This window comes from Salvelinus sp. IW2-2015, linkage group LG9, assembly GCF_002910315.2.
Source record: "Salvelinus sp. IW2-2015 linkage group LG9, ASM291031v2, whole genome shotgun sequence".
Classification (NCBI taxonomy): Eukaryota; Metazoa; Chordata; class Actinopteri; order Salmoniformes; family Salmonidae; genus Salvelinus; species Salvelinus sp. IW2-2015.
Genome location: NC_036849.1, coordinates 23,301,488 through 23,327,847, shown reverse-complemented (window position 1 = coordinate 23,327,847; position 26,360 = coordinate 23,301,488). Strand labels below are relative to the sequence as shown.

At 42.8% G+C, this 26,360-nt stretch overlaps 2 protein-coding genes across 2 annotated transcripts in view; one reads left to right on the top strand and one right to left on the bottom strand.

Moving 5' to 3' along the window:
• Nucleotides 1-26,360, bottom strand: part of LOC111968840 (AT-rich interactive domain-containing protein 1B-like) — a 355,396-nt gene that overhangs the window by 22,237 nt on the left and 306,799 nt on the right. Inside the window, 5 exon segments of the mRNA XM_023994739.2 lie at nucleotides 1,854-2,064; nucleotides 2,416-2,625; nucleotides 2,775-2,936; nucleotides 13,220-13,323; nucleotides 22,570-22,703. Of these exon segments, the coding sequence (XP_023850507.2) occupies nucleotides 1,854-2,064; nucleotides 2,416-2,625; nucleotides 2,775-2,936; nucleotides 13,220-13,323; nucleotides 22,570-22,703 (821 nt within the window).
• LOC111968845 (kelch repeat and BTB domain-containing protein 11) overlaps nucleotides 1-26,360 on the top strand; it is a 340,328-nt gene that overhangs the window by 153,377 nt on the left and 160,591 nt on the right. The window lies entirely within an intron of this gene.

Here is a 26,360-nt window from a genome sequence, read left to right as displayed (position 1 = left end):
TTGCACAACTGAATAATTTCTGCACAAAATGTAAGAAACCGTCTCAGAGAAGCTCATCTGCGTGCTCGTCGTCCTCACCAGGGTCTTGACCTGACTGCAGTTACGCGTCGTAACCGACTTCAGTGGGAAAATGCTCACCTTCGATGGCCACTGGCACGCTGGAGAAATGTGCCCTTCACGGATGAATCCCGGTTTCAACAGTACCAGGCAGATGGCAGACAGGGTGTATGGCGTTGTGTGGGCGAACGGTTTACTGATGTCAATGTTGTGAACATACAGCCCCATGGTGGCGGTGGGGTTATGGTATGGGCAGGCATAAGCTACGGACAACAAACACAATTGCATTTTATTGATGGCAATTTGAATGCACAGAGATACCATGACGAGATCCTGAAGCCCATTGTCGTGCCATTTCATTTTGCACAGCCCCATGTCGCAAGGATCTGTACAAAATTCCAGGAAGCTGAAAATATCCCAGTTCTTCTATGGTCTGCATACTCACCAGACATGTCACCCATTGAGCATGTTTGGGATGCTCCGTATCGACGTATATGACAGCGTGTTCCAGTTCCCACCAATATCCAGCAATTTCACACAGCCATTGAAAAGGAGTAGGACAACATTCCACAGGCCACAATCAACAGCCTGATCAACTCGCAGCAGGGTTCCAACATGTATGGAAAGCATTCCCAGAAGAGTGGAGCCTGTTATAGCAGCAACGGGGGGACCAACTCCATATTAATGCCCATGATTATGGAATGAGATGTTCGACGAGCGGGTTTCCATATACTTTTGGTCATGTAGTGTATCTGTAACCAACAGATGCATATCTGTATTCCCAGTCATGTGAAATCCATAGATTAGGGTCTAATATATATATTTCAATCCTTATATGAACTGTAACTCAGTAAAATCTTAGAAATTGTTTCATGTTGCGTTTCTATTTTGGTTCAGTGTAGACGCACTGACCTGGCTCAAAATGAAGGTAAATATTCATATCAGAAGGTTATGTCTCCATCAAGTGGCTAAGAGGCTGGGATGCAGACATATGCAAGAGTAGGTGTGTGTCTGTGTAGCACATGGGGATGTGTGAAACTTACACCTCAGCCTGAAGAGTCCCCACTTGCGCCACCGTATAGCTAGCTTTTCACGTGGCGGGACTGGAAAGACACTTTGGGAGGGCGGTCATGTGTGCTAGAAAAAGACAAGGTCCTGGGTTTGAGCCTCAGTGTTAGCCGAATCAGACTGAAGTGGCACTCACTAAGCAAGCAGTGTCATGTTCTTTACATCTGCGTGGGTGTGGTGTGCTTGTGTGGTGAAGGCAGGTGCTCTTCTCCACCCTCTTAGCAAAAGCAATCTGGTGTGACTCAGGCAGCTGAGGTGTTGATGTTCTATTTAAAAAGCAGGGTAGGTCACTCTTCTCATCACCACTCTGAATTAGAGATGTGACCTTCACGCTCCAGCTCTCTCTCCTTAGCTGAGCACAGTAATTGTGCTTAGAAACACAGTGTCAGGGACAACATGCAAATCAAAAACGTTGTCTTATAAATAGCATAGCAGCGTAAACCAGAATTACATGACTTAACATGTTTAACACGGTAATCACATCAAGCCACATCTCTGCTTAGAGGTGCTGTAACTTGCTTGTTTTTAATGTTGTTCAAAATGCTATTCCAAGACACCATACCAGTCCGAGAAAAGGCACACATTTTCCCATCTAGTAAGACTGTCTTGCTGGTGCATTGAAGTCGGCATACAGTACAGTTTCACCTGATACAATGTAAATCATTACTATCATCACCACCATCATCATCACAATCATCATCATCATCAGTGTCAGTGCCGGTCCTTACCAGGAGAGGGCGGCTGCACCTTGGCCTGCTTCCTGTTTTCCCCCCCAGTCCCAGTGTTGCTGTCGTCCGGCGGGTCCTCTCCTCGCTCCACCTTACACTCATAGGCAAACAGGTACTGGATGTACTGCTTCTTCAGACAGCTGGCGGAGCTACTGGAGGTACCAACACTCAGATTGGTGGACAGCTCACGCCACTTCTTGTTCTTGTTCACCTTTGAGGGGAGGGGAGAGGATGTATGGAGGAGAGGAAGGATGGGAAGGGAGACAGGAAAGCATTAATACAATGGCATGTTAGTCCACTGTATGTTTCCTGGCTTGAAACTAATAAACATTTGCTTTGCCCCACTTCAAAGCTACTACCAAATAAGTGATATTGACAAGTCTAATAAACCACATCGATAGTGTTTAGCGCCACGGTATTTCAGTCCAGCAATACATGAGAAAAGCACTGATATTTCAGTCCTGTAAGACATAAAGCAGTATATTTCAGTCCTGTAAGACATAAAGCAGTATATTTCAGTCCTGTAAGACATAATGAAATGAACCCAGTGGTTGTCTCTCACCATGGCCAGGCCCCCTATCTCCCTGACAGCCATGTAGAGTCTGCAGAGGTCCAGGGGCTTCTTGCCCACGGCGGGAAGTTGGGGGACAGGTGTACCCCTCTCCTCCATGAAAGACAGGTACCGGTCCACCCAGCCACGCCTCTCCGGCTCCCCACCCATATCATACAGGCGCGTGATTCGTTCGCTAGTCATGGTGGACGAGTTGAGCTTCTGAGTCGGAAGAGATGGAGAGAGATATGGAATTAGCTCCAACCTTGCAAACTTACACAACTACTGAAATCAGTCATCGTACATGAAAAAAACAACAAGAAATAAAACATTGGAAGATATTGGTTAAAATGTAAGAAGGCGTGTCATACAGGGCTGGAGGGAGTCTTTGGCCAGACGGGGCTGCTGATGCTGTCGCTGTCATCCCCATGGTAGGAGGACAGGCTGGCTGGGCTGGGGGACAGGGGAGAGGGGACAAGCATGGCACCAGGGGTGGTGGGCTGGGAGACACACTGGGATCCACTGTGCCCATCCTGTAACAGAGAGAGAGAGAAACAGAGAGAGAGACAGAGTGAGAGAGAGACAGAGGGAGAGAGAGACAGAGGGAGAGAGAGCCAGAGAGAGTGAGCGAGATATATATATATAAATATATATATATATATGGAGAGAGAGAGAGAGAGAGAGAGAGAGGGAGAGAGAGAGAGAGAAAGAGAGAGAGAGAGAGAAAGAAAGAGAAAAGGAGGACAAAAACCAAGGGTGAGCACTTGTTGAGTGTTATGTAGGGTTTCCACCACTTCCAAATTCGCCAGACAAAGTTCCGCCCCCATTCATTTTCAACAAGAGCACGAGGAGCAATGCACAGGGGATTGTGGGAAGGTGAGTGGCGGGAACCCTGCTAGCGGAGCGGTAGAAAAAGTTCAGCACTGCTCTACTTTATGCAAATTGAACACGGCCACCGCTGCAATTAACCAATCCAGTGAGGAGCGGATGTTTGCTTGAAAGTCTTCCGTTCATGAAACATAGTTCTGCGTGTCATTAGTTCCGGGCATGCACAACCAAAAGAGATGGAGGAAAGCCAATCATCGCTCTGTCTGGTTTTCCAATTCTGTATGATTTTGCTTTGCTACACTCTTAGAAAAAAAGGGTTCTAAAAGGGTTATTTTAGGACAAACCTTTTTGGTTCAAGGTAAAAATCCTTTTTGGTTCCATGTAGAACTTTCTGTGGAAAGAGTTATATTTCGAAACCTAAAACGGTTCTACTTGGACCCAAAAGTGTTCTACCTGGGACCAAAAAGGGTTCTTCAAAGGGTTCTCCTATGGGGACAGCCGAAGAACCCTTTTAGGTTCTAGATCACACAGCGTGTAGAATATAGAGACAAAATCATAAGGTCAAGAGGATTGCAGAGACTGTTGGTGTTGATGGTGGGTGAAGAGAGATTTGCATAACAATGTTTGCTTGTGCTGCTAACTAGTTATGAACCTCAATCAACCTAAACCTCAAAAATGGGATCAAACCCAGCATTTGTGAATGTGTTGAGTAAATTACATTGTAAAATTTGCCCAGAAAGTACCAGTAACACACATTACAACAGTGGTAATGATTCACTAAGCATGCATTTCCAATGTAATATGCTACCAATTCGATTATGGTATCATAACAATAAAATGTTAATATATTATAGTTTATGGCTCTTTCATTATACTTGTGTCATGACATTGATGATGATAGCTCACTTCCTGTAAAATACATAGGCCTACATACACATGACCGGGTACTTTGGGTAAAGGAAATTGTGGCTTCGAATTGCAAACATTGTTGTACATATCTCTCTTGAACCACCATCAACAACAACATCTTTACAATCTTCCTCCATGCCATTGACTTTCTGATTTTGTCTGTGTATTCTAAAATCATTCTCACCAAATAAACAAGGTATAATTACAACGCTCCCCATGCCCCATTATTTTCCTTTTTGACATTTTAATTACCCTACAAATGGTCAGCTCCTTATTTTCATGTACAATACTGTACCTAGGGTTGCATTTGCACTAAACAATTTCATGTCCGAAAAATAATGTAGAAAGTCTCGCTTATGGTTAGCCTCATATACATTATCTACTGGTATACTTTTTTAAATTGAGAACATATAGCTAGCTCAACAATATACAATTGATGTGTCAGTTTAGCTTTTCACTGCTTCAGATGTACAATGACAAGGGCACATTGATTGCACATGTTCATTAGGCCAGTAATGCCATCATACTGTAGGCCTATGGCTGCATTGGTGACGCATGCCATTATGATAATGTCACGACTTCCGCCGAGGTCGGGTCCTCTCCTTGTTTGGGCGGCGCTCGGCGGTCGGCGACGCCGGTGTTCTAGCCATCGTCAATCCCCTTTTCATTGTCCATTTGTTTTGTCTTGTTTTTCCACACACCTGGTTTCTATTCCCTCATTTACGTGTTGTGTATTTAACCCTCTGTTCCCCCCATGTCTTTGTGTGGGATTGTTTATTGTAGTGCTTGTGCACATTCCCCGTGAGCGCATGACGGGTTATTTTTGTGCCCATTTATCTTGTTGTTCTGGATGCTGTTGGTTTTGCTTAATAAATCTCCGGTTATTACCCAGTTCTGCTCTCCTGCGCCTGACTTCTCTGCCGACAATTACGCACCCCGCTACAGATAAGCTGCAAAATGGGTTCACATGGCTGATATCCTGAGACAGAGTGACAATCAAATAAAACCGATTGGAGAGCTCACATCTGGACAAAAATGTAATGTTAATTTGAGAAAGCAACAAAGTAACACAGCAAATTCGAGACAGATCCCCTTCACACCTTTTTATTGCAAAATTGCGATCTGTGATGAATGAACATTGACACGAGTTCTTCTTGAATATTGTTTTTAAGTTAAAAATTAAAACAAGTTCAAAAACTTCACTTCAATGAATCAACATTAAATTAATTAAAATATCATTTCAAAATGTACAAATAATCTAACTTGTTTGTAAATGTTAGACATCTTAGTAAGTAAGCTACTATTACTAAAGCATCATTTCTAGGTGAACAAAAAAGTCCTGTCATGACTTTCCTTCCAGGGTGAGGATAAAAGAGAGCCCCCCCTCTCTCCCACCAGAGAGGAAGGGGGGAAGTGGGCCAGTTTTATAACTTTAACAACCAGTCGTAAACTTTCTCTCTCTGGCCCGGCAGTATTGAACAAAGGAATATGATGTGTGTAGAGAGAGAATCGGCTGCCTAAACTCCAACATCCAAAAGTGGATAATGAAACAATATTTGTAACATAAAAAATGTGGGAAATGGTTTGTGGGGATCCAAACAATCATGTCAAAAGTGTATTGTTTTGTGAGGTCATTAAGGATGGTATTACAAGATAATGGTAACTCTACAAATGTATACGTCCCAGTAATCAGATTTACATCTACATGTTGTAATTTTATATGATTAAATTTGAAACTATTTGTGAGAAGATTAAATGTGATTTTAGCCTTCTAAATGAGATCATTGTTTTTCATATAAACTTTTGCCAAGTCAGTAACCACGCCAACGTGAGCACAGACATTGTGGCAACGTGATGGAACCGTCCTCCAAGGCGAGTGCATAAAAGGACTCGCTGAAGAATTAACATATTAGACCAGTATACGTGCAGCGCGAGCTGAATACGCTGAAATGGATAGAAACTCTCTAGACTACACAGGAACATTCAGTCTGCAGCTGTTTAAGTACTTTAGTCTAGTAAACTCGACCAAAGACCACCTCTGAAGGATCTTGTCTAATGAACACTCTGAGACAAAGAAGCCTTATACTACAACTACAAAGGACATTGTGACCTCTGGTGGACAAATCAGAGACTTCTGTCGAACTGACTCCCCATAGACGGACCGGCGATTTCAAAAGAGACGACAAAGACATACAAGTGTAAATATGTGTTGCATTTCTAAATCCATCCGAATGAGTGGTTGTTAGGGTGCTAAATATCCATATTTACGATGAGCGTATTTTCCACATGTATGTACAATAAGCCCACTCTCTGTTTCTCCCGCTCTTCCCCCCCCCCCCTTTCATTCTGTAACAAGCCGTCATATCGGGTTATTCCACTAGAGACTTTTCATTACATTATGTTAGTAATCAATTGAACCTATACTGTGTGTGTTTATGTATTTCTGTGTGATTCTTTAGTTAGTTAGTAAATCAATAATTAAGCCAATTTGTGTATCGCTGAATCATCATTTAGACTAGGGTTCGTGTAGATTTATGAAGTCAACGACTTTCAGAATGAAACTGATATGAGGTAATAATGATTAATGGATGACTGGTATGATAAAGATATGTTCTGATATATTCTTGAGTTTATTCAGGAAACGCTAACTCATTAAACTAACTTTTCTCGTGGTGCCCCAAGATTGCTAATGAGTTAATTGTTACATGATTAATTTAATCATGTCTAATAATTAAACATAGTTAATTGATTTAATAAAATAACAGTTGTCACATCAATGATAGCCACGTCACGACAGTCCCTACCAGAGGTGGCCAACCTTGTTCCACTTCCTGATCTACTGAGTGAGCAGACTTCTATTCCAGTACAGCAATAATACACATTATTATCAACTCCTTAGGTTTGATAAGTTGAATCAGGAGTGTTAGTGCTGAGCTGGAACAGAAGCCTGCATACCCAGCATACCTCTAGGAGAAGGATTGGCTTGCTACAGTTGTAATACGTTTGTAGCCTACATTATGTGTGACTTTTAACTGTAATGTTGTATAAAACATTTACTAACATAAGTACACATACAACTCATGGCATACAAGGATATGCCAGCAGTCTCTTGGGACATTCACTGGGACCTCTTCATCTACAGACAGGCTTTTGCAGCTCTCCATATCTGAGGACAGACATCACAAAGATACAGGCTTCATTTTATTACAATTAGACAGACTAATATCTCTCTGTCTGTCTCCATAGTTTTCCTCTCTAGGGACTAGAACTGGAGAATATTTTCCTAATGTCATCCCACACTCTGCCTAATGTCATCCCACAATCTGTCTAATGTCATCCCACAATCTGCCTAATGTCATCCCACAATCTAACTAGTACACCTACTCCTTTTTCTGACAACTGGAGCAGAACATCCTTTCACCCTCTTCCATTGCTGTTATCTATACATTCATTTGGGGCATGAGTTTTTAATTTACAATGATAAATAGGCTTACATCAAGATAGCAAGCTAAGCTAATATGAAGTTAGCTAGCTGATGATATTTCACTTAGCTATAATATGTAAAGTTGGCTAGCTAGATAGCTAATAAGCAGCTCATTCGCCTACACACAGTGGCCTGCTGTAGCTAACTAGCTAGCTAGCTAATACTACATCGTTTTTTTACATTTTCAAAATGAAACATACCGTTAGCGATCGAGACAGAGCGGAATGTTTTCGTAAATTTCTCTGTTCTTTCCTCACCCATACTTTCACTCCAACTCTGACTGTGTGTGAACAGAAAGTGAGGCCTCTTGCAAACTGCCGTGTGCATCAGAAACACTCAGCAAACCAGAAAGAGTGAGAGAGAGAGACATCGAGAGTGAGAGACAGCGACAGTGAGAGACAGCGACAGTGGGAACGATAGAGCGACAGCAAGAGTGAGAGACAGCGAGAGTGTGTGTGTGTGTGTGTGAGAGAGAGAGAGAGAAGGAGAGCAGACGAGCAGGGACGGGGCAGAGACATTTAAGAAGGGGGCGATGAGAGTTTCACTTTTGTATATTATCTACTTCACTTGTTTGGCAAGTTAACATGTCTCCATCAAGAAGAGAGAGAGAGAGACGAGAGAGAGAGAAGAAGAGAGAGGAGACAGAGAGAAGAGAAGAGAGGGAGAGAGAGAGAAGAGAGAGACAGAAGAGAGGAAGGAGAGAGAGGGAGAGAGAGAGAGAGAGCATATTTCTTCCCCAAAATATATAATTCCAATACAAAAATTTGGAAACTATTAAAAGATGAAGAAAAATTCAAATATTTTTTGGGGAAAAGCCAAAATGTGCAGTTTTGGCAGCCAAATATGTTCGCTCCTGCCACAGGCCTTAAGGACACGCCAGTGAGAAAAATGCAAATAAATGTTGATAATATTCCCATTTAGTTAGTTTTGTTTTTGTGCTTTCGTACCAGTCATGCTGTCTTCTCATCTCTCTCTTTTTCGCGTTTGGAGAAAGATAAGAACACCAAATACTGTTACAATAAAGAGAACCAAACACTACAGCTAAATGGGGAAATATTATCAACATTAACTTTTGCATTTTCACGTGGCTTGCGCCTCAGGGCTGTGGCAGAGACACATTTATTGGCTGCGCAAAACTGCACACTTTTGGCTTTTCACCCAACAATAATTGAATTTCTTCATCTTTTAATATGGTGGTCGAAGGGAATATCTTTGTATTGAATTATAATTTTGGGAAAGAAATAATCCCTCTCCTCTCTCCCGCCTCTCCCGGCCTACTACTCGTCTGTTCCTCGCTGATCTCTCTGCTCTCATGTCTTCCTCTCTCTCTCTCTCTCGTACTCTCTCCCTCTCTCTCCTCTCTGTCTGCATGGGGAGACATGTTAACCATTGCCAAACAAGTGAGAAGTAGGATATATTACAAAAGTGAATATAAAAATATTAAATAAGAACAGTAAACATTTAACACATCACAGAAATTCGCGAAAAAGAATAAAACATCGGGATTTGTTTTTCAAATTATTTGGGGTTATCTTGTAATCTGAGGAAATGCGTGTCTATAATTATGGTCATGCATTTGGCAGGAGTTAGAAGTGCAAGCTCAGTTTCCACCTCATTTTGTGGGCAGTTGCACATCCTCTCTTCTCTGACAGCCAGGTCTGCCACGACTTGCCTTTCACAATAGCAAAGCTATGCTCCGACTACATGTCAAGCTTTCCTTAGTTTGGTCAGCACCAGTGTCAGGTATTCTGCCCACTGGTCACCTCTGTGTTAGGCCAAAGTAGCATTCAGTTCCTCTATTTTTTGTTAATTCTTTCCCAATGTATCAAGTGAATTTTTGTTTTCTCATGATTTGGTTGGTCAATTGTATAGGCTGGTCCTCGGGCTCCTGGGTGTGTTTGTGTTTGGAACCAGAGCCTCCCAGACCAGCCCTGCTTATGAACTTTTCCAGGCTAAATTCGCCCTTGCATGCCCGTAATTTGATTGTTTTACGTTGTTACATGAAATATTTCTGTGTTTTGTTTGTTATTATTTTCCATGTGTGTTAGAGTCTATGGCGTTCTTCAAATATACATTGGAGCTGATGTCTGACGTGCTGTTCCTTATTTGTCCTTTGTGTATTTCTGTGATTATTTAGTGATTCACCATAGTGAAAGTGGTAGACTACGGGTTGTGCTAGGGTCTCTATGTTTGTGTGGAGTGGACAGCGATTATAAATTTCTTTCTAGGTTTTTGCATTCTTCATCAAACCATTGGTCGTGGTTGGTTCATTTTCTTCGGTTTTCGGTTTGAAATTTTTTTAATTTGATATGGAAGCTGGAGAGCGTCAAATATACTGTTTAGAATTCTACTGCTACGCTTAACACCTATCATTATTACAGTGGACGTTTTGTCCAGAAGTGTTGAAAAGGATTGAATTGTTGTTGCCTAATTGGATTTTTTGGTTAGATTTCCACACTACATTTCCTGCATCTACAGCATTTCTTAATAAGTTACTCAGTTCCTGTTGGCTGTATGCCTCACTGAATATGAAGTATTTGGCTCTGAGTTTCAAGTAGACTTTGATTGTTCGTGCTACTAGACACGGGGTCAGTGGCTGCACTGAGTGCAAGCGCTCTGAGAGACTGCTGGGTTGAGGTCAGTATAAAATAGTCTACATTACTACTGCCAGAGATAGCTATAGGTGTACCCACTATAGGAGTCCCCTCGAAGCCTACCGTTGAGCATATGATACAATACCCAGCAGGGAGCAAGAAGCTAGCAGGAGAGTGTGAACCCGTTTTTGTTGAGTTATATGTTGTCGTAGTGATGTGCCGAGGGGGAGAAGGGCATATGGGGAGCGAATACTGTCAGCCATGCAGCAGATGTTTTGTCCCACCTGGTGTAGGCATGAGGGTGTAGTTCTGTTCCAAGATTGCGTAGAGGACATTGTAAGGGGCACAGACAGTGGAGAACGAAGAGTTGGGTACCTTGACGCCTGAAGAGAAGTAGAACTGATTTCCCCCTACCAGGGATCTGGAGAGAGCTGTCTAGTACATTAAAGTATGGGGACTCGAGATATTGGGGGGATATAGGGAGGCACACACATGCACGGAAATTTTTCTCTGTTAATACGATTATCCTTAGGTGAATTTCTAGCCAAATGTAAAATGTGCCCTGTATTGTGATCAATTTAATGACAGTGAGATTAGTCTGCTAGCGATGAATTACCCAATTGAAGCATAGCCACGCCTGAGTGCTCTTACATCTGTTTGACAGACACCTGGTAGTTTGTTGGCATGGGAGCGAAGGACCAGCTCTCTGAGACCCTAGAGGGAAACCAGTGGGTGCGCGTCTCACTCAGAGAGAGAGTAATACGTAAATTGTTTCTATGTAGGATGACAATGTATCTGTATTGAACGGAATTCTTTCTGATTTGAAATCCAGAGAAGGTTCTACTTTTTAAGCCAAAAGGAGCGCAGAATGACCAATCGAGGCACGTGTAGAGGAGATGATTACCAGAGATGAGAGTGAGAGAGTATATGACGGCGTGATTGTAGTGTTCCTAGAGAAGAGTCTCAATGTTGTTGGTCCGTGGGTTTGGCGTTGCAAGGCCAGTAGAGATGTGAGCAGAGCTGCTGATCAGTCGGAGTACATGTGCGAATTAGCTTGGGGCATAGTGTGAAGAAGATCGTGGTTTAGGACCTGTTTTCACTCTCACGGCCTGGGCGTATGATAGTGAGATGTCCAGTGGTTAGGCCGCGATCTTTGCGGGAGTAGGGGGCACCGGGGTGCTAGAGGGGACAGTGAGGTACGTGATCTGAGGGGGCCTAAGTGGGGTGTGGGCCAAATGTTAGACTTGGGATGTGGTTGGATCGGTGGGGTGGTGATGTGTAATGTGGCTGGGATGGTGATTGATGGTCTGGAGTAGTGAAGGTCGACTGCTACGAGACCGTGTGGGGTGAGGTCGATGAGCCACAATGAGCTCCCGCATTTTTTAAACATGTTTTTACAAAAAAGATGATTTAGAGTTAGATAAAAGAGTCTAGATAAACTGGAGTTTTTGTTGTTTATTATCTACTTCACTTGGCTTTTGGCAATGTTAATATACAGTATGTTTTCCCATGCCAATAAAGCCCTATATGAATTTGACTTGAAATGAATTGAATTAGAGAAATGAAATAAAGAAAGAAAGACGAGAGTCCTGGACTACTCAGAATACAGGGCGGAAAAGTTGCTCCAGGTCGTGTACAGGTTGTGTTTGAAGCTTCAGTGACAGATTGCTGTATGTCAGCAGAACCTTGGCGTGCTCTCTCTCAAATTCAAATTCCAGCTGCTTTCAAGCTCTCTCTCTCTCTCTCTCTCTCTCTCTCTCTCTCTCTCTCTCTCTCTCTCTCCTCTCTCTCTCTACTCTCTCTCTTCCGTCTCTCTCTCTGCTCTCTCTCTCTCTCTCTCTCTCTCTCTCTTCAGTCTAGCAGAGCAGGGAGACTAAGCTTGCCTTGTTAGTACAGAGTACAGACACATCATCTTTCAGGGGCTCTGGGGCCTTCACACAGCTTTGACTGCCTTCAATAATTCAACACCCACCACTATTATCAGCAAAGACAGGGATTTTCACAGAAATGATAGGGGCCAAAACAAATGCAGGAATGGGAAAAGCCAAATAGCAACGCTGTTGTTGAGCTCAGCTGCATTTGGGAGAAGTGAGAAGGTCAGCAATATGGTGGGTTGGGCTGTGGAGAGGAGTGAGTACAGTGCGTGTGTGTGTGTGTGTGTGTGTGTGTGTGTGTGTGTGTGTGTGTGTGTGTGTGTGTGTGTGTGTGTGTGTGTGTGTGTGTGTGTTGTGTGTGTGTGTGTGTGTGGTGTGGTGTGTGTGTGTGTGTGATGTGTGGATGAGTTAAAGAGAAAGGAAGAGAGAGAGAGAGAGAGAGAGACGAGAGACGAGGAAATCGAGAGACGACGAGAGAGAGAGAAAGAGCGTCAGGGTTGAAGTCAATTCGAATTGAAGTCAGTCAATGCAGGAAGTGATTAGATTTTTTTTTAAATGTAAAGGAAACATTTTTGGAATTAATATTTTCTCCTTTTCGGTTTATTGAGAAGTCACTGAAAATAAAATCTATTTTTGACTGACTTTAATTCGAACTGACCCCACCCCTGGTGTGTGTGTGGGTGTGTGCATGTGTGTGTGTGTGCGTGTGTATGTGTATAGCTGCCAAAACATCAACAAGGAAGAGAGCTGAGGGCAAAAACAAAACGAGAAAATATTATTAACTGTAAATGTTAAACAAATCATTAAATATGGCAAGAAAACAAAAACAAAACTCTGCCTGCTGTGCTGATGCAGCATATGCTGATCAGATGCCTTTGGTTCATTAGTGTTTCAACAGAGAGAGAGAGAGAGAGAGAGAGAAAGAGACAGAGAGAGAGAGAGACAGAGAGAGTGAGTGAGTGAGAGCTGGAGAGAGAGCGAGTGAATGTGAGAGAGAGATAGAGAGAGAGCGAGAGAGAGCGAGAGAGAGAAAGCGGGGGAGAAAGAGAGAGGGAGAGAGAGAGAGAGAGAGGGAAATAGAGAGAGAGATCAACAGAGAGAGGGAGAGAGAGAGAGAGAGGTTGTACCTTTAGTTTTGGAGGTTCATTGGTGGGCATGTTCTCCTCCTTGCCACCTGTTTTCTGCTTCCCATCAGGATTCATCATCCCACTCACAGACATCCCCACGGCCCCTACATGGAGGGAACAACAATTACAAACAAACTATTTACAAATTTGAAAAGGCATTGGTGCATGTGAATGAATTCCCCCCCGTGGACTCCACTACCTACCCTACTTTACCCTACTCTACTCTACTCTACTCTACTCTACTCTACTCTACTCTACTCTACTCTACTCTACTCTACCCTACTCTACTCTACTCTACCCTACCCTACCGCTACCCTACTCTACTCTTACCCTACTCTACTCTAGCCCTACTCTACTCTACTCTACTCTACTCTACTCTACTCTACTCTACTCTACTCTACTCTACTCTACTCTACTCTACTCTACTCTACACTACCTTACTCTGACATTGGTGCATCATGAATCCACCTGCCCAACCTTTGAGTGAAACATACAGTATGAGTGCATATGAATGTCTAGTGTATAAAGAGCAATCTTTACATAGCATATACACTGAGTGAACAAAACATTAAGAACACCTTCCTAATATTGAGTTGCACCCCCTTTTGCCCTCAGAACAGCCTCAATTGGTCTGGGCATGGACTCTACAAAGTGTGGAAAGCGTTCCACAGGGATGCTGGCCCATGTTGACTCCAATGCTTCCCACAGTTGTTGGATGTCCTTTGGGTAGTGGACCATTCTTGATACACACAAGAAACTGTTGAGCGTGAAAAACCCAGCAGCGTTACAATTCTTGACACAAACCGGTGCGCCTGGCGCCTACTACCATACTCCGTTCAAAAGCACTTAAATATTTTGTCTTGCACATTCACCCTCTGAATGGCACACATACACAATCTATTTCTTAATTGTCTCAAGGATTAAAAATTATTATTTTTAACCTGTCTCCTCCCCTTCATCTACACTGATTGAAGTGACATCAATAAGGGATCATAGTTTCACCTGGATTATCCTGGTCAGTCTATGTCGTGGAAAGAGCAGGTGTTCTTAATGTTTTGTACACTCTGTGTATATAAGTAGTTCATGGGGGTATCAGTCTTTGTCATTGTAGCCATTTCACTACGTCTTGTCTCTGTAATAGGCACACACAGAGCCATAGACTTAGCTGTTCTCAAGCCGAAGCACAGTCCTGGATAATGGAGAAAGGTCCTCTTCCATGGATTCTTCTCAAAAGGAATGAAGGCAAAATATTGTTTTTAAATGAATAAGACATTGTTTAAGAAAGAAATTAACTTTCCAATGAAATACCATTGCATTCTCTCAGCATTGCTGACTAGATATCTAATGTTTTTGTGCAACACATAATTTTTGGATTTCTTAAATTAATTATTAAAAAAGTTTTCTTGGTAAAAATGAATAAGATCTTGAAGACTACTTCTTAGTGATGAGCATGAGTAATCGAGTACTAGAGTACTGAAACGGACGTCAAAGCTCGATCTTTAAACAGATTTTTTTTTAAATCAAACACTCTAAAACTATTTGGTGGAATGTGCTTTGTGGCTGCCTGAACAGACAAGTTACATTTTGTCTTGAAGACGTTAATTCGCTTCGACTCTAGTGTTCCATTTGTACATGTGCATTTGCAGGGCACAACAAAAAACAAACCAAGCCAAGAATCACACCGTTCTTCTCCATCAATTCCCTTTCCCCTCCTTGTCTCATTCACTTAAATGCATTGCGACCGCTCCCTCCACACACGCATGCTGAGTGTGCACACAAGCTCCCATTAGGCCTACAGAAATAAATGTCAATAAAAACATGTCTAACTGATGGGATACAGAAGCTACATTCCTTGCCAAATGATGACAGTTTTATCACAAATTCAAAATGGACTAGTTAATTGAAGTAGGAAAATATGTGTTCCAACAACCAGCTGCAGTTTTGGAATAATTGCATCCCGCCTATTTTCCGCTTAAGCTTTGCGAACTGCTAGTGCCATTTACAATTGGTTAGCCTAGACTATAACCCCCTAAACATAGACAGGTTCCACACTGACAATATGCAAAAACATTAGTTTGAGCCCTGTTTCAAACTTTTATTTAACTTTAATTTAACTAGGAAAGTCAGTTAAGAACAAATTCTTATTTACAATGATGGCCTACCCCGGCCAAACCCGGACGACACTGGGCCAATTGTGCACAACCCTATGGGACTCCCAATCACAGCCCGATGTGATTCAGCCTGGATTCCAACGTGGGACTGTAGTGATGCCTCCTGCATTGAGATGCAGTGCCTTAGGCCGCTGCACCACTCGGGAGCCCCCTGGGAGAATAACTCAAGAGTGATCATCTGCTATCCCCTCCAAAATGGCACTGGAGGGACTAGCAGCTGCTTTACAGGCTCCTGACCAATTTTGCTATTTAGTGTTTTTTTGTGCTTATCGTAACTTATTTTGTACATAATGTTTCCGCCATCGTTTCCTATGACCGAAAAGAGCTTCTGGACATCAGAACAGCTATCACTAACCTCGATATGGATAAGGACTTCAAAGAGTTGGAGGTGAAGGACATGTTGATTATCACGGATGAGGCCCAAATCCAAGACACTCGGAAAAGGAGGCGCTATAGAGGCCGGCATGCGGGATACCTGACAAGACTACATTGGAGAATGGATAAACTGCCCCTGCCCTCCGTTCTGTTGGCTAACTTGCAATCACTGGAGAATAAACTGGACGAGTTCTATTCGAGACTATCCTGTCAACGTGATCTGAAGAATTGTAGTATCCTATGTTTCCCCAAGTCATGGCTGAACAAGGACATGGAAAATGTAAATCTAGCTGTTTTGTCTATACATCGGCTGGACAGAACAGCAGGATCAGAGAAACTCAGGGGAGGGGGTGTTTGTACCTTTGTTAACTTCTTTATGATAGGGGGCAGCATTTTCACTTTTGGATGAATTGCGTGCCCATAGTGAACTGCCTCCTACTCTGTCCCAGATGCTAATATATGCATATTATTATTACTATTGGATATAAAACACTMTGAAGTTTCTAAAACTGTTTGAATGATGTCTGTGAGTATAACAGAACTCATATGGCAGGCAAAAACCTGAGAAGAAATCCAAACAGGAAGTGAGAATTCTGAGACTGGTCAATGTTCAACTCATCGCCGATTCAATTCCCTGTAAGATAAGGATCTGTTTGCACTTCCTACGCCTTCCACTAGATGTCAACAGTCTGTAGAACGTGGAATGAAGCCTCTAGTGTGATGTGGGGCCGGATGGGAGGTGTTTCAGTAATTGGTCTGGCAGAATGCCAGTTCCTGGTCATGCGCTTTCCTCATGATATCGCCTTGCGTTTCATAACTTCTACAGACATGAAGGAATGCTCCGGTTGGAACGTTATTGGATATATATGATAACAACATCCTGAAGATTGATTCTCTACTTAGTTTGACCAGTTTATTCGACCTGTTATATAAGTTTTCGTCCGAGTTTGCCTGCATCTGCGCGAGCGTTTGGACATGTGCACTAAACATGCTAGCAAAAGTAGCTACTTTGTCACGCCCTGACCATAGAGATCCTTTTTATTTCTCTATTTTGGTTGGTCAGGGCGTGAGTTTGGGTGGGCATTCTATGTCTGGTGTTCTATGTTGTCTATTTCTTTGTGTTTGACCGTGTGTGGTTCTCAATCAGAGGCAGCTGTCTATCATTGTCTCTGATTGAGAACCATATTTAAGTAGCCTGTTTTCCCACTTTGAGTTGTGGGGGATTATTTTCTGTTTAGTGTTTTTCGCCACCTTTCAGAACTGTTCGTTTGTCGTTTTGTTAGAGTGTTCATATTTATTAAAATAACATATTATGAATACTTACCACGCTGCACCTTGGTCCTCTTCTCCTTCTCCCGACGACAATCGTGACATACTTAGACATAAGTAATGGACATTATCGAACAAAACAACGATTTATTGTGGAACTAGGATTCCTGGGAGTGCATTCTGATGAAGATGATCAAAGGTAAGTGAATATTGATGTAATTTCGTATTTCTGGTGACTCCAACATGGCGGAGAAATGTTTTTTTATATCTGAGCGCCGTCTCAGATTATTGCATGGTGTGCTTTTTACGTAACGTTTTTTTGAAATCTGACACAGCGGTTGCATTAAGAACAAGTGTATCTTTAATTMTATGTAAAAYATGTATCTTTMATCAAAGTTTATGATGAGTATTTMTGTTATTTGACGTGGCTCTCTGCAATTTCYCCGGATATTTTGGAGGSATTTCTGAACATKSCGCCAATGTAAACCGAGATTTGTGGATATAAATATGCACATTATCGAACAAAACATAAATGTATTGTGTAACATGATGTCCTATGAGTGTCATCTGATGAAGATCATCAAAGGTTAGTGATGAATTTTATCTCTATTTCTGCTTTTTGTGACTACTATCTTTTGCTGGGAAAATGGCTGTGTTTTTCTGTGGCTATGTACTGAGCAAACATAATTGTTTGGTGTGCTTTCCCCGTAAATCCTTTTTGAAATCAGAAATGTTGGCTGGATTCACAACATGTGTAGCTTTAATTTGGTGTCTTTCATGTGTGATTTCATGAAAGATAGATTTTTATAGTAATATATTTGAATTTGGCGCGCTACATTTTTTCTGGCTTTTGGCCAAGTGGGACGCTACCGTCCCACATATCCCAGAGAAGTTAACTTCTCTAGGATAGGGGGCAGCATTTTCACGTTTGGATGAAAAGCATACCCAAATTCAACTGCCAGCTACACATCCCCAGAAGAGAAGATATGCATATTATTAGTAGATTTGGATAGAAAACACTCTGACGTTTCTAAAACTGTTTGAATCATGTCTGTGAGTATAACAGAACTTATTTAGCAGGCGAAACCCAGAGGACAAACCATTCAGATTCTTATTTTTTTTAGGTCACTCTCTTTTCAATGTGTTTTCATTGGGAATACAGATTTCTAATTGACCTTCTTGCAGTTCCTACCGCTTCCACTGGATGTCAACAGTCTTTAGAAATTGGTTGAGGTTTTTTCCTTTGTGTAATGAAGAAGTACGGCCATCTTGAACGAGGGTCACTGGAAGTGTCCTGTTAGTTAGAGGCGCGAGACCAGAAAGCTAGCTACAGTTTGTTTTAATCCTGTATTGAACACAGATCATCCTGTCTTCAATTTTATCGATTATTTACGTTAAAAAATACCTAAAGTTGTATTACAAAAGTAGTTTAAAATTTTTTGGCAAAGTTTACAGGTAACTTTTGAGATATTTTGTAGTCACGTTTCACAAGTTGGAACCGGTATTTTTCTGGATCAAACGCGCCAAATAAATGGACATTTTGGATATATATCGACGGAATTAATCGAACAAAATGACCATTTGTGATGTTTATGGGACATATTGGAGTGCCAACAACAGAAGCTCGTCAAAGGTAAGGCATGAATTATATTTTTATTTCTGCCTTTTGTGTCGCGCCTGTAGGGTTGAAATATGCTTCTCTCTCTTTGTTTACTATGGTGCTAACTCAGATAATAGCATCATTTGCTTTCGCCGAAAAGCCTATTTGAATTCTGACATGTTGGCTGGATTCACAACCAGTGTAGCTATAATTTGGTATCTTTCATGTGTGATTTAATGAAAGTTTGATTTTTATAGTAATTTATTTGAATTTGGCGCTCTGCATTTTCTCTGGCTTTTTGCCAAGTGAGACAGTAGCGTCCCGCCTAAACTCAGATTTTTGGATATAAATATGAACTTTACCGAACAAAACATACATGTATTGTGTAACATGAAGTCCTATGAGTGTCATCTGATGAAGATCATCAAAGGTTAGTGATTAATTTTACCTCTATTTCTGCTTTTTGTTACTCCTCTCTTTGCCTGGAAAAATGGCTGTGTTTTTCTGTGGCTATGTACTGACCTAACATAATCGCAAGGTGTGCTTTCTTCACTGACATTTTCAACCTCTCCCTGACCCAGTCTGTAATACCTACATGTTTCAAGCAGACCACTATAGTCCCTGTGTCCAAGACCGCCAAGGTAACCTGTCTAAATGACTATTGCCCCGTAGAATTCACATCTGTAGCCATGAAATGTTTTGAAAGGCTGGCCATGGCCCACACCATCCGCCAAGACACCATGGACCCATTCCAATTCGCATACCGCCCCAACAGATCCACAGATGACTCAATCTCTTTTGCACTCCACACTGCCCTTTCCCACCTGGACAAAGGGAACACCCACAGTGCCGTGAAAAAGTATTTGCCCCCTGTCTTATTTTCTCTACTTTTTCTTATTTTTGACAATGAATGCTATTAGATCTTCAACAAAAACCTAATATTGGATACAAGGAACCTGAGTGAACAAATAACACAACAATTACACACTGTGAAAAAGTAATTGCCCCCTTACACTCAATAACTGGTTATGCCACCTTTAGCTGCAATGACTCCAACCAAACGCTTCCTGTCATTGTTGATCAATCGCTCACATTGCATTTTGGCCCACTCTTCCATGCAGAACTGCTTTAACTGTGCAATATTTGTGTGTTTTCCAACATGAACTGCTCGTTTCAAGGCCTGCCACAACATCTTAATTGGGATTAGGTCTGGACTTTGACTAGGCCATTCCAAAACTTCAAATGTGTTGCTTTTTAGCCATTTTCATCTAGACTTGATTGTGTGTTTTGGATCATTGTCTTGGTACATGACCCAGCTGTGCTTCAGCTTCAGCTCACAGACAGATGGCCTGACATTCTCCTGTAGAATTCTCTGATACAGAGCAGAATTCATGGTTCCTTCTATTCATGCAAGTTGTCCAGGTTCTAAGGCAACAAAGCATTCCCAAACCATCACACTACCATCACCACACTTGACCATTGGTATAAGGCTCTTACTGTGGAATGCAGTGTTTGATTTTCGCCACGGTGGTGGAGTTGCCGTACCAGGCTGAGATGCAGCCCGGCAGTATACCCTTGATGGTGCTCCTATAGAACACCGTGAGGGCCCTCGGGGACAGAATTAGCTAACTTGTAATGTTATTTTATTGTGTTACTATTTCCTTTTTTATTTGCTAATTATTGTAATTGTTTTCTTATTTTTTAACTCTGCATTGTTGGGAAAGGGCTCGTAAGCATTTCACAGTCAAGTCTACAACTGTTGTTGTATTCGGTGCATGTGACAAATTTGATCACTGTTCCAGGCACTTTGCACTGGTAACCTGTGGTGAATTCAATTGATTGGCCATGATTTGGAAAGGCACACACCTGTCTATATAAGGTTCCACAGTTGACAGTGCATGTCAGAGCAAAAACCAAGCCATGATGTTGAAGGAATTGTCCGTAGAGCTCCGAGACAGGATTGAGTCGAGGCAGAGATCTGTGTAAGGTTACCAAAAGATTTCTGCAGCATTGAAGGTCCCCAAGAATACAGTGGCCTCCATCGTTCTTAAATGGAAGAAGTTGAGGTGAGGTCAGGGAGGTGACCAAGAACCCAATGGTCACTCTGACAGAGCTCCAGAGTTCCTCTGTGGAGATGGGATAACCTTCCAGAAAGACAACCATATCTGCAGCACTCCACCAACCAGGCCTTTATGTTAGAGTGGCCAGATGGAATTCACTCCTCAGTAAAAGACACATGACAGCCCGCCTGGAGTTTTACAAAAGGCACCTAAAGCACTATCAGACCATGATGAACAAGTTTCTCTGGTCTGACTAAACCAAGATTGAACTCTTTGGCCTGAATGCCAAGCATCACGTCTGGAAGAATCCTGGCACCATCCCTACGGTGAAGCATGGTTTTTCAACGGCAGGGACTGGGAGACTAGTCAGGATCGAGGGAAAGATGAACGGAGCAAAGTACAGAGAGATCCTTGATAAAAACCTGCTCCAGAGCACACAGGACCTCAGACTGGGGTGTAGGTTCACCTTMCAACAGGACAACGACCCTAARYACACAGCCAAGACAACGCAGGAGTGGCTTTGGAACAACTTTCTGAATGTCCTTGAGTGGCCCAGCCAGAGCCCGGACTTGAACCCGATCTAACATCTCTGGAGAGACCTGAAAATAGCTGTGCAACAACGCTGTGCATCCAACCTGACAGAGCTTGAGAGCATCTGCAGAGCAGAATGGGAGAAACTCCCCAAATACAGGTGTGCTAAGCTTATAGCGTCATTCCCAAGATGACTCAAGGCTGTAATCACTGACAAAGGTGCTTCAACAAAGTACTAAGTAAAGGGTCTGAATACTGAATACTAACGTAATATTTAAGTTTTTTATTTTTAATACACTTGCAAAAATGTCTAAAAACCTGTTTTTGCTTTGCCATTACTGTGTTCTAAAAATAGATTTTATTTTCAGTCGAGTACTCGAACAGTCAAAAAAATGTCCAATGCCCATCCCTACGTACTTCTCGAGTGTGGACTGAATGTATATTTTCCTATTGAGAAGAAAGTGTCCCTACATGCAAAGAGTTCGAAGGTTCGAAGGAAGAGTTCCAAGGTTCGTCGCTTTATTTTCCTTTTCAGTTCGGTGCTCAGCACTATGTGAAATGAATAGTTTTTTTTAAGCACCCCAGGGGCAACAGAGAGGAGTTTTCAAGAACCTTGGCACTGTAGTTCATTTGATGTCTTCCAAATGTCATGCAGGCTGATATTTAGTTTTGTAAGGCTGTGCAGAAAGCTCTTTTCATTTAGAGACTTGCATTCTCTGAGGTGCGTTTAGCACAATGCAGCGGGGTGAAGGGCAGGGAAGAGGGGAGCACTGCATTCATCTGTTCTCAGGAGGGTCAACTGAACAAGAGAATTAACAGAACAGAACTGCCTGCAGGAAATTAACCAGCTTCAGAACAGTCACTCTCTCTTTGTCTCGCTGTCTTTCTGTCTCTCTCTCTGTCCATCCCTCTCATTCGGTCAGTCGGTCTCGCATGATCTCTCTCTCTCTCTCTCTCTGTCACTCTCTTCAAAGAACAACAACATCACAAACCCACAGGTTCTGGCATTGGATTAGTTCTGTTGCAGTTTGAGCCATTTCCTAAAACACTCATCTGGAGCGCCTTGGCCAACTGGCATAACATTACTAGAGATAAAATGCTTGATTGATTTTGAAAGCTTTAAAGTGAGCAGAGCTCTGGCATCTCTCCTAACCTTCTGTTATTACTTAGATTATTAAAACGCCACAACACATTAGTTTGTTGTAGTATAGACACTGATATGAACACTGCTGTTAGAAGTCTGTCAAACTGAAGACTATAAAAGAGTAAAGTTAAATCTCAACCCTTTTAGACTGTTCACTACTGGTTGCTGTGGGATACCTTGTTAGTCTATCCAGGTCTTACCTGAGGGTGGCATGTTGTAGGGCGGACCCTGTGGTGTGCCCATGCCTGAGTTGTTGCCTGGTGACTGGTTGTAGGGGGCTCCAGATCCTGCTGTTCCCATCAGGTTCATGCCAGGGCCTGGGTAGCTGCCCTGTCTGGGACACACAGAGACAAGGGTCTGGTTAGAGAGGAAAGACCGGGCCTGGATACTTGGTGTGGAGAGAAATTAGTTGGCTTTTGACAGAGTAGTAGAAAAGACTCCATAAAATATTAGACTTTCTGCATCTATTACAAGCCTGTAAGGCCATGCCAGTCAGAGGATATGCTTAAACTTGTTGGTACTGTATAAACCATCATCCTGAAAATGTAGAGGCACATTTCCTTGAAAAAAAGACAGAATCTCTCTTTAAAAGCAAGTGTGTGATCAAGAGCAGGATAGAAAGCCGTTTCATCCTCCCATCCTTCCTCTACTCCCTTGCAAATCCCTCACCCCTTCTCTTCTCATCCATCCTCTCCTCTCTCTCTCTCCTCTCCACCCAAAGTAATAATTTAACTAATTAAGGTGTGCTTCTGGAGAGGATCATGTTATTTGTTGCCATGGCAACGGCTGAAATCAATCCTGTGCTTTCTCCTTGACGCGTCGCATCACGGCGTGTTGGGAGGACATCAGAGGGCTTATCAGAAACCTGCTGAACCACAACCAACAGCAGACGGACGCCCATGGCCACCGTCCACCACCGCTCCATACCCTGTACCCTGTACCAGGCTAGCTCTGTAGCAACCGTGTACCAACTCAAAAGACAGCGCACCAGGACATATAGCAGTTGGACAAACTCTACTTCCTGCTGGTGCAAATAATCTCCTGAATAATGAGAGAACGGAGAGAGGTAGGAGCACAGAACATCCCCTCATCTGTGGTGGATCATTTCCTTGACAGTAGAGAAGACAAAGGGTACTTAAGGGACATGGGTTGACAGTAGTAGTAGTAGTAGTAGTAGTGGGGACAGCTTTGTGTTAAAATACCACACGGACATAAGGTCATAGTAAAACCCCTGCCTTTCTGTTGAATATGGAGACCTGATGGTTGAAACATTGTCTTAATAAAATAAGATATTTTTGTTAGTGTAAATCTAAACACTGTGATCATGATCACTGTGATCATGTGGACAATTAGAAAAAAAACTCCTAATCTGGATTTGTGTCAGTCAGTCAAAAGAACTGAACTTCCCCAAGCAGGGCAGGACAACAATGGCACAATGTATTGGATGTGAGACAGAGACAGTGACTAACCCGGCAGAGGGAGGGCTGGGTTTGGTAAACCTCTCAGTAATCTAATCTCACAGATGCAATTAGTCCTAGAGCATGTGTGATGATACATACTGTATGTAATCCCTCTATGGGTCTGTAATCACAAGGAAAACCATGGCTCACAGACAACAACATACACTCACATCAATCACATCCTGCCTGTTATGGACCGTTTCTTGGCAGCACTTTGTTTTACGGGACTTTAATGGGATTTGCCTGATATTTACAAGGAAATTATGTGGCATCATTGGGTATTTTCGTTTACTTACTTCAAAGAATGCAACCCAATTTGTAGCTAACATGTTACCACATGGTGCATAGTGTTGATAGTTTTAATAAATCCAGAAGAAACAAATAAGTAATTGATAGGTTATCATTGTGTCATTACCATTACCATGGCGTGTCTGAGTAGATATTTTCTGTTCCGGAAAGTGCTATTTCTCTATACTGCATCTAAATCCTACATCGGCCCTTACAGAAAAACACCAGCCCCAGCTCTCATGTGGATACTGTAGTAAAAACATCCACAACAAAGTGGAGGTTGACAGTGGCGCTCATCCATTATTACTAAATCATGTCATAAAAAAGGCCATTAGGAAACACTTGATGGAGGGAACGCAGGCCGTTTAATCACACTTAATGTATGCATGTGCTGCTATCAAAAAAGGCGCAGCGCATTTATCTTGCTCTCGGGCACCTTTGCTGAGGGAAAACACCCTGTTGCTGCAGAGAATGAGGGGAAAGCAGAGAGGGAGGGAGGTAGAGAGGTAGAGAGGGATTGAGAGAGAGAGAGATAAAAGAGAGAAGAACACAAGAGGGAGAGAAAACAGCAAGAGCGTGAGAGAGCAGAGAGCGGAAAAGACAGTAAAAACAGAGTCCCTGGTGAGACAGTAGGGGGGGGGGGGTACCAGCTCACAGGCGCAAGCTGTACTGTAGCATCCAGTAGTCATTTGTAGCGTGAGCTAGGGGACGGTTGAGGGGAAACTGAGCTCCTCTCACAGAGAAGAATCAAACCCAGCAGCTCTCCTCTCTCTCTCTCTCTCTCTCTCTCTCTCTCTCTCTCTCTTTCTCTCTCTCTCTCTTCTCTCTTCTCTTCTTCTCTCTCTCTCTCTCTCTCTCAGCTTGTTGTGCAGTGTTGCTGAAGCCAGGGAGAACACAGTGATAAACAGCCAGCTGTTATGTTTATCTGCTTCTCAGAAAGTTCCTGCTGAGTTGACACTGCTTTCAAGTGAATCTGTGAGGCAGCAAGTTGTACCATGAAGTCAGGAAAAATCCTGTCCCTATCCATAAATGTGGATTTAGTTGAAGCCAAGAAATAAAAAAGACAGAAAGCACTAGGTCTTACTACCAGCGCAAAAACATTATGAATAATGCTCTCATGAGGCATTAGACAAATTTTAGAGCCACTTGAAATAAATCTGAAAAAATTAATATGTGCTTTCAATCAGATAAACAAATTAGTAATCACTGTTCTATTTAATGAGTAGCCCTGCAGTTCAGTGCCAGCCCTAGTCCTGTCTCCCTGTCTGTCTGTCTCTCTTTCTCCCCTCGTCCTCCTGCATGGAGCTCTGCTCCCTGTCCTTGTATTCTGCCCACAATGTGTGTGAAGGACATCCGAGGAGGCTGTCTCTGAGCACGCTCGGGGAGATAAGAAGAGCGGGCCGTTGCCAAGGGCTGCCATGGTTACCAGGTGCGAGACAGCCAGCTGCAGTCACACAGACAGATCCAGACCAGCACTAGTGTCAGTGTCAAAGTCCCTTCCTGGCTGTCCACTGTACCACACTCACTGCTACAAAAGTGAGTGTGTAGTGTGGCAGGAACAAAAGAGGGGTACTGCCACCATCCACCATCCAGCCCCTATTAATACCCAGCCACACCACTCTCTAACACCCCTTGCCTGGTGAGAGGGAGAGAGAGAAAGAAAGGGAGGGTGAGAGAAAAAAAGAGAGAAAAAAGAGAGAAGAGACTGTGTGGAGAGAGAGAGAAAGGGGGGGGGGGGTTGCCTGGTGTAGTCAGTGGGAGGGTATGAACAATATGAATTATATATGGGCACAATCTGCTCTCAAGGCAGCTCCCTCTCAGCTCTCAGCTCTCAGCTCTCAGCTGTCAGCCCTCAGCTCTCAGCCCTCAGGTCTCAGCCCTCAGCTCTCAGCCCTCAGCTCTCAGCCCCAGCTTCATTCCAAGCAGCCAGTTCAGCTAGTGTCTGCATGTCTGACTGCCTGACTAAACCCAAACATAATCTAAAATAAAACAGTGAATTAAGGGACAGCCTTAACATATTAAATACTGAGAAAAGCCCCCCCTTACATCAAACAGCTCCGACGGAGAGAGAAGCCATTTATTAAAGCCTAGCTGGTGCTGATGCCAAGGCTGCCTGTGAGCCACAACGCTGGGGGCAGCAGAAACGCATTCTTCACATTCAAGCAGCTCTTATTTATTTAGTAAATTTACTTGCTAAGGAGGTCAGAAATGAATTATTTGGCAAGGATTTACCCTGAAGTGCT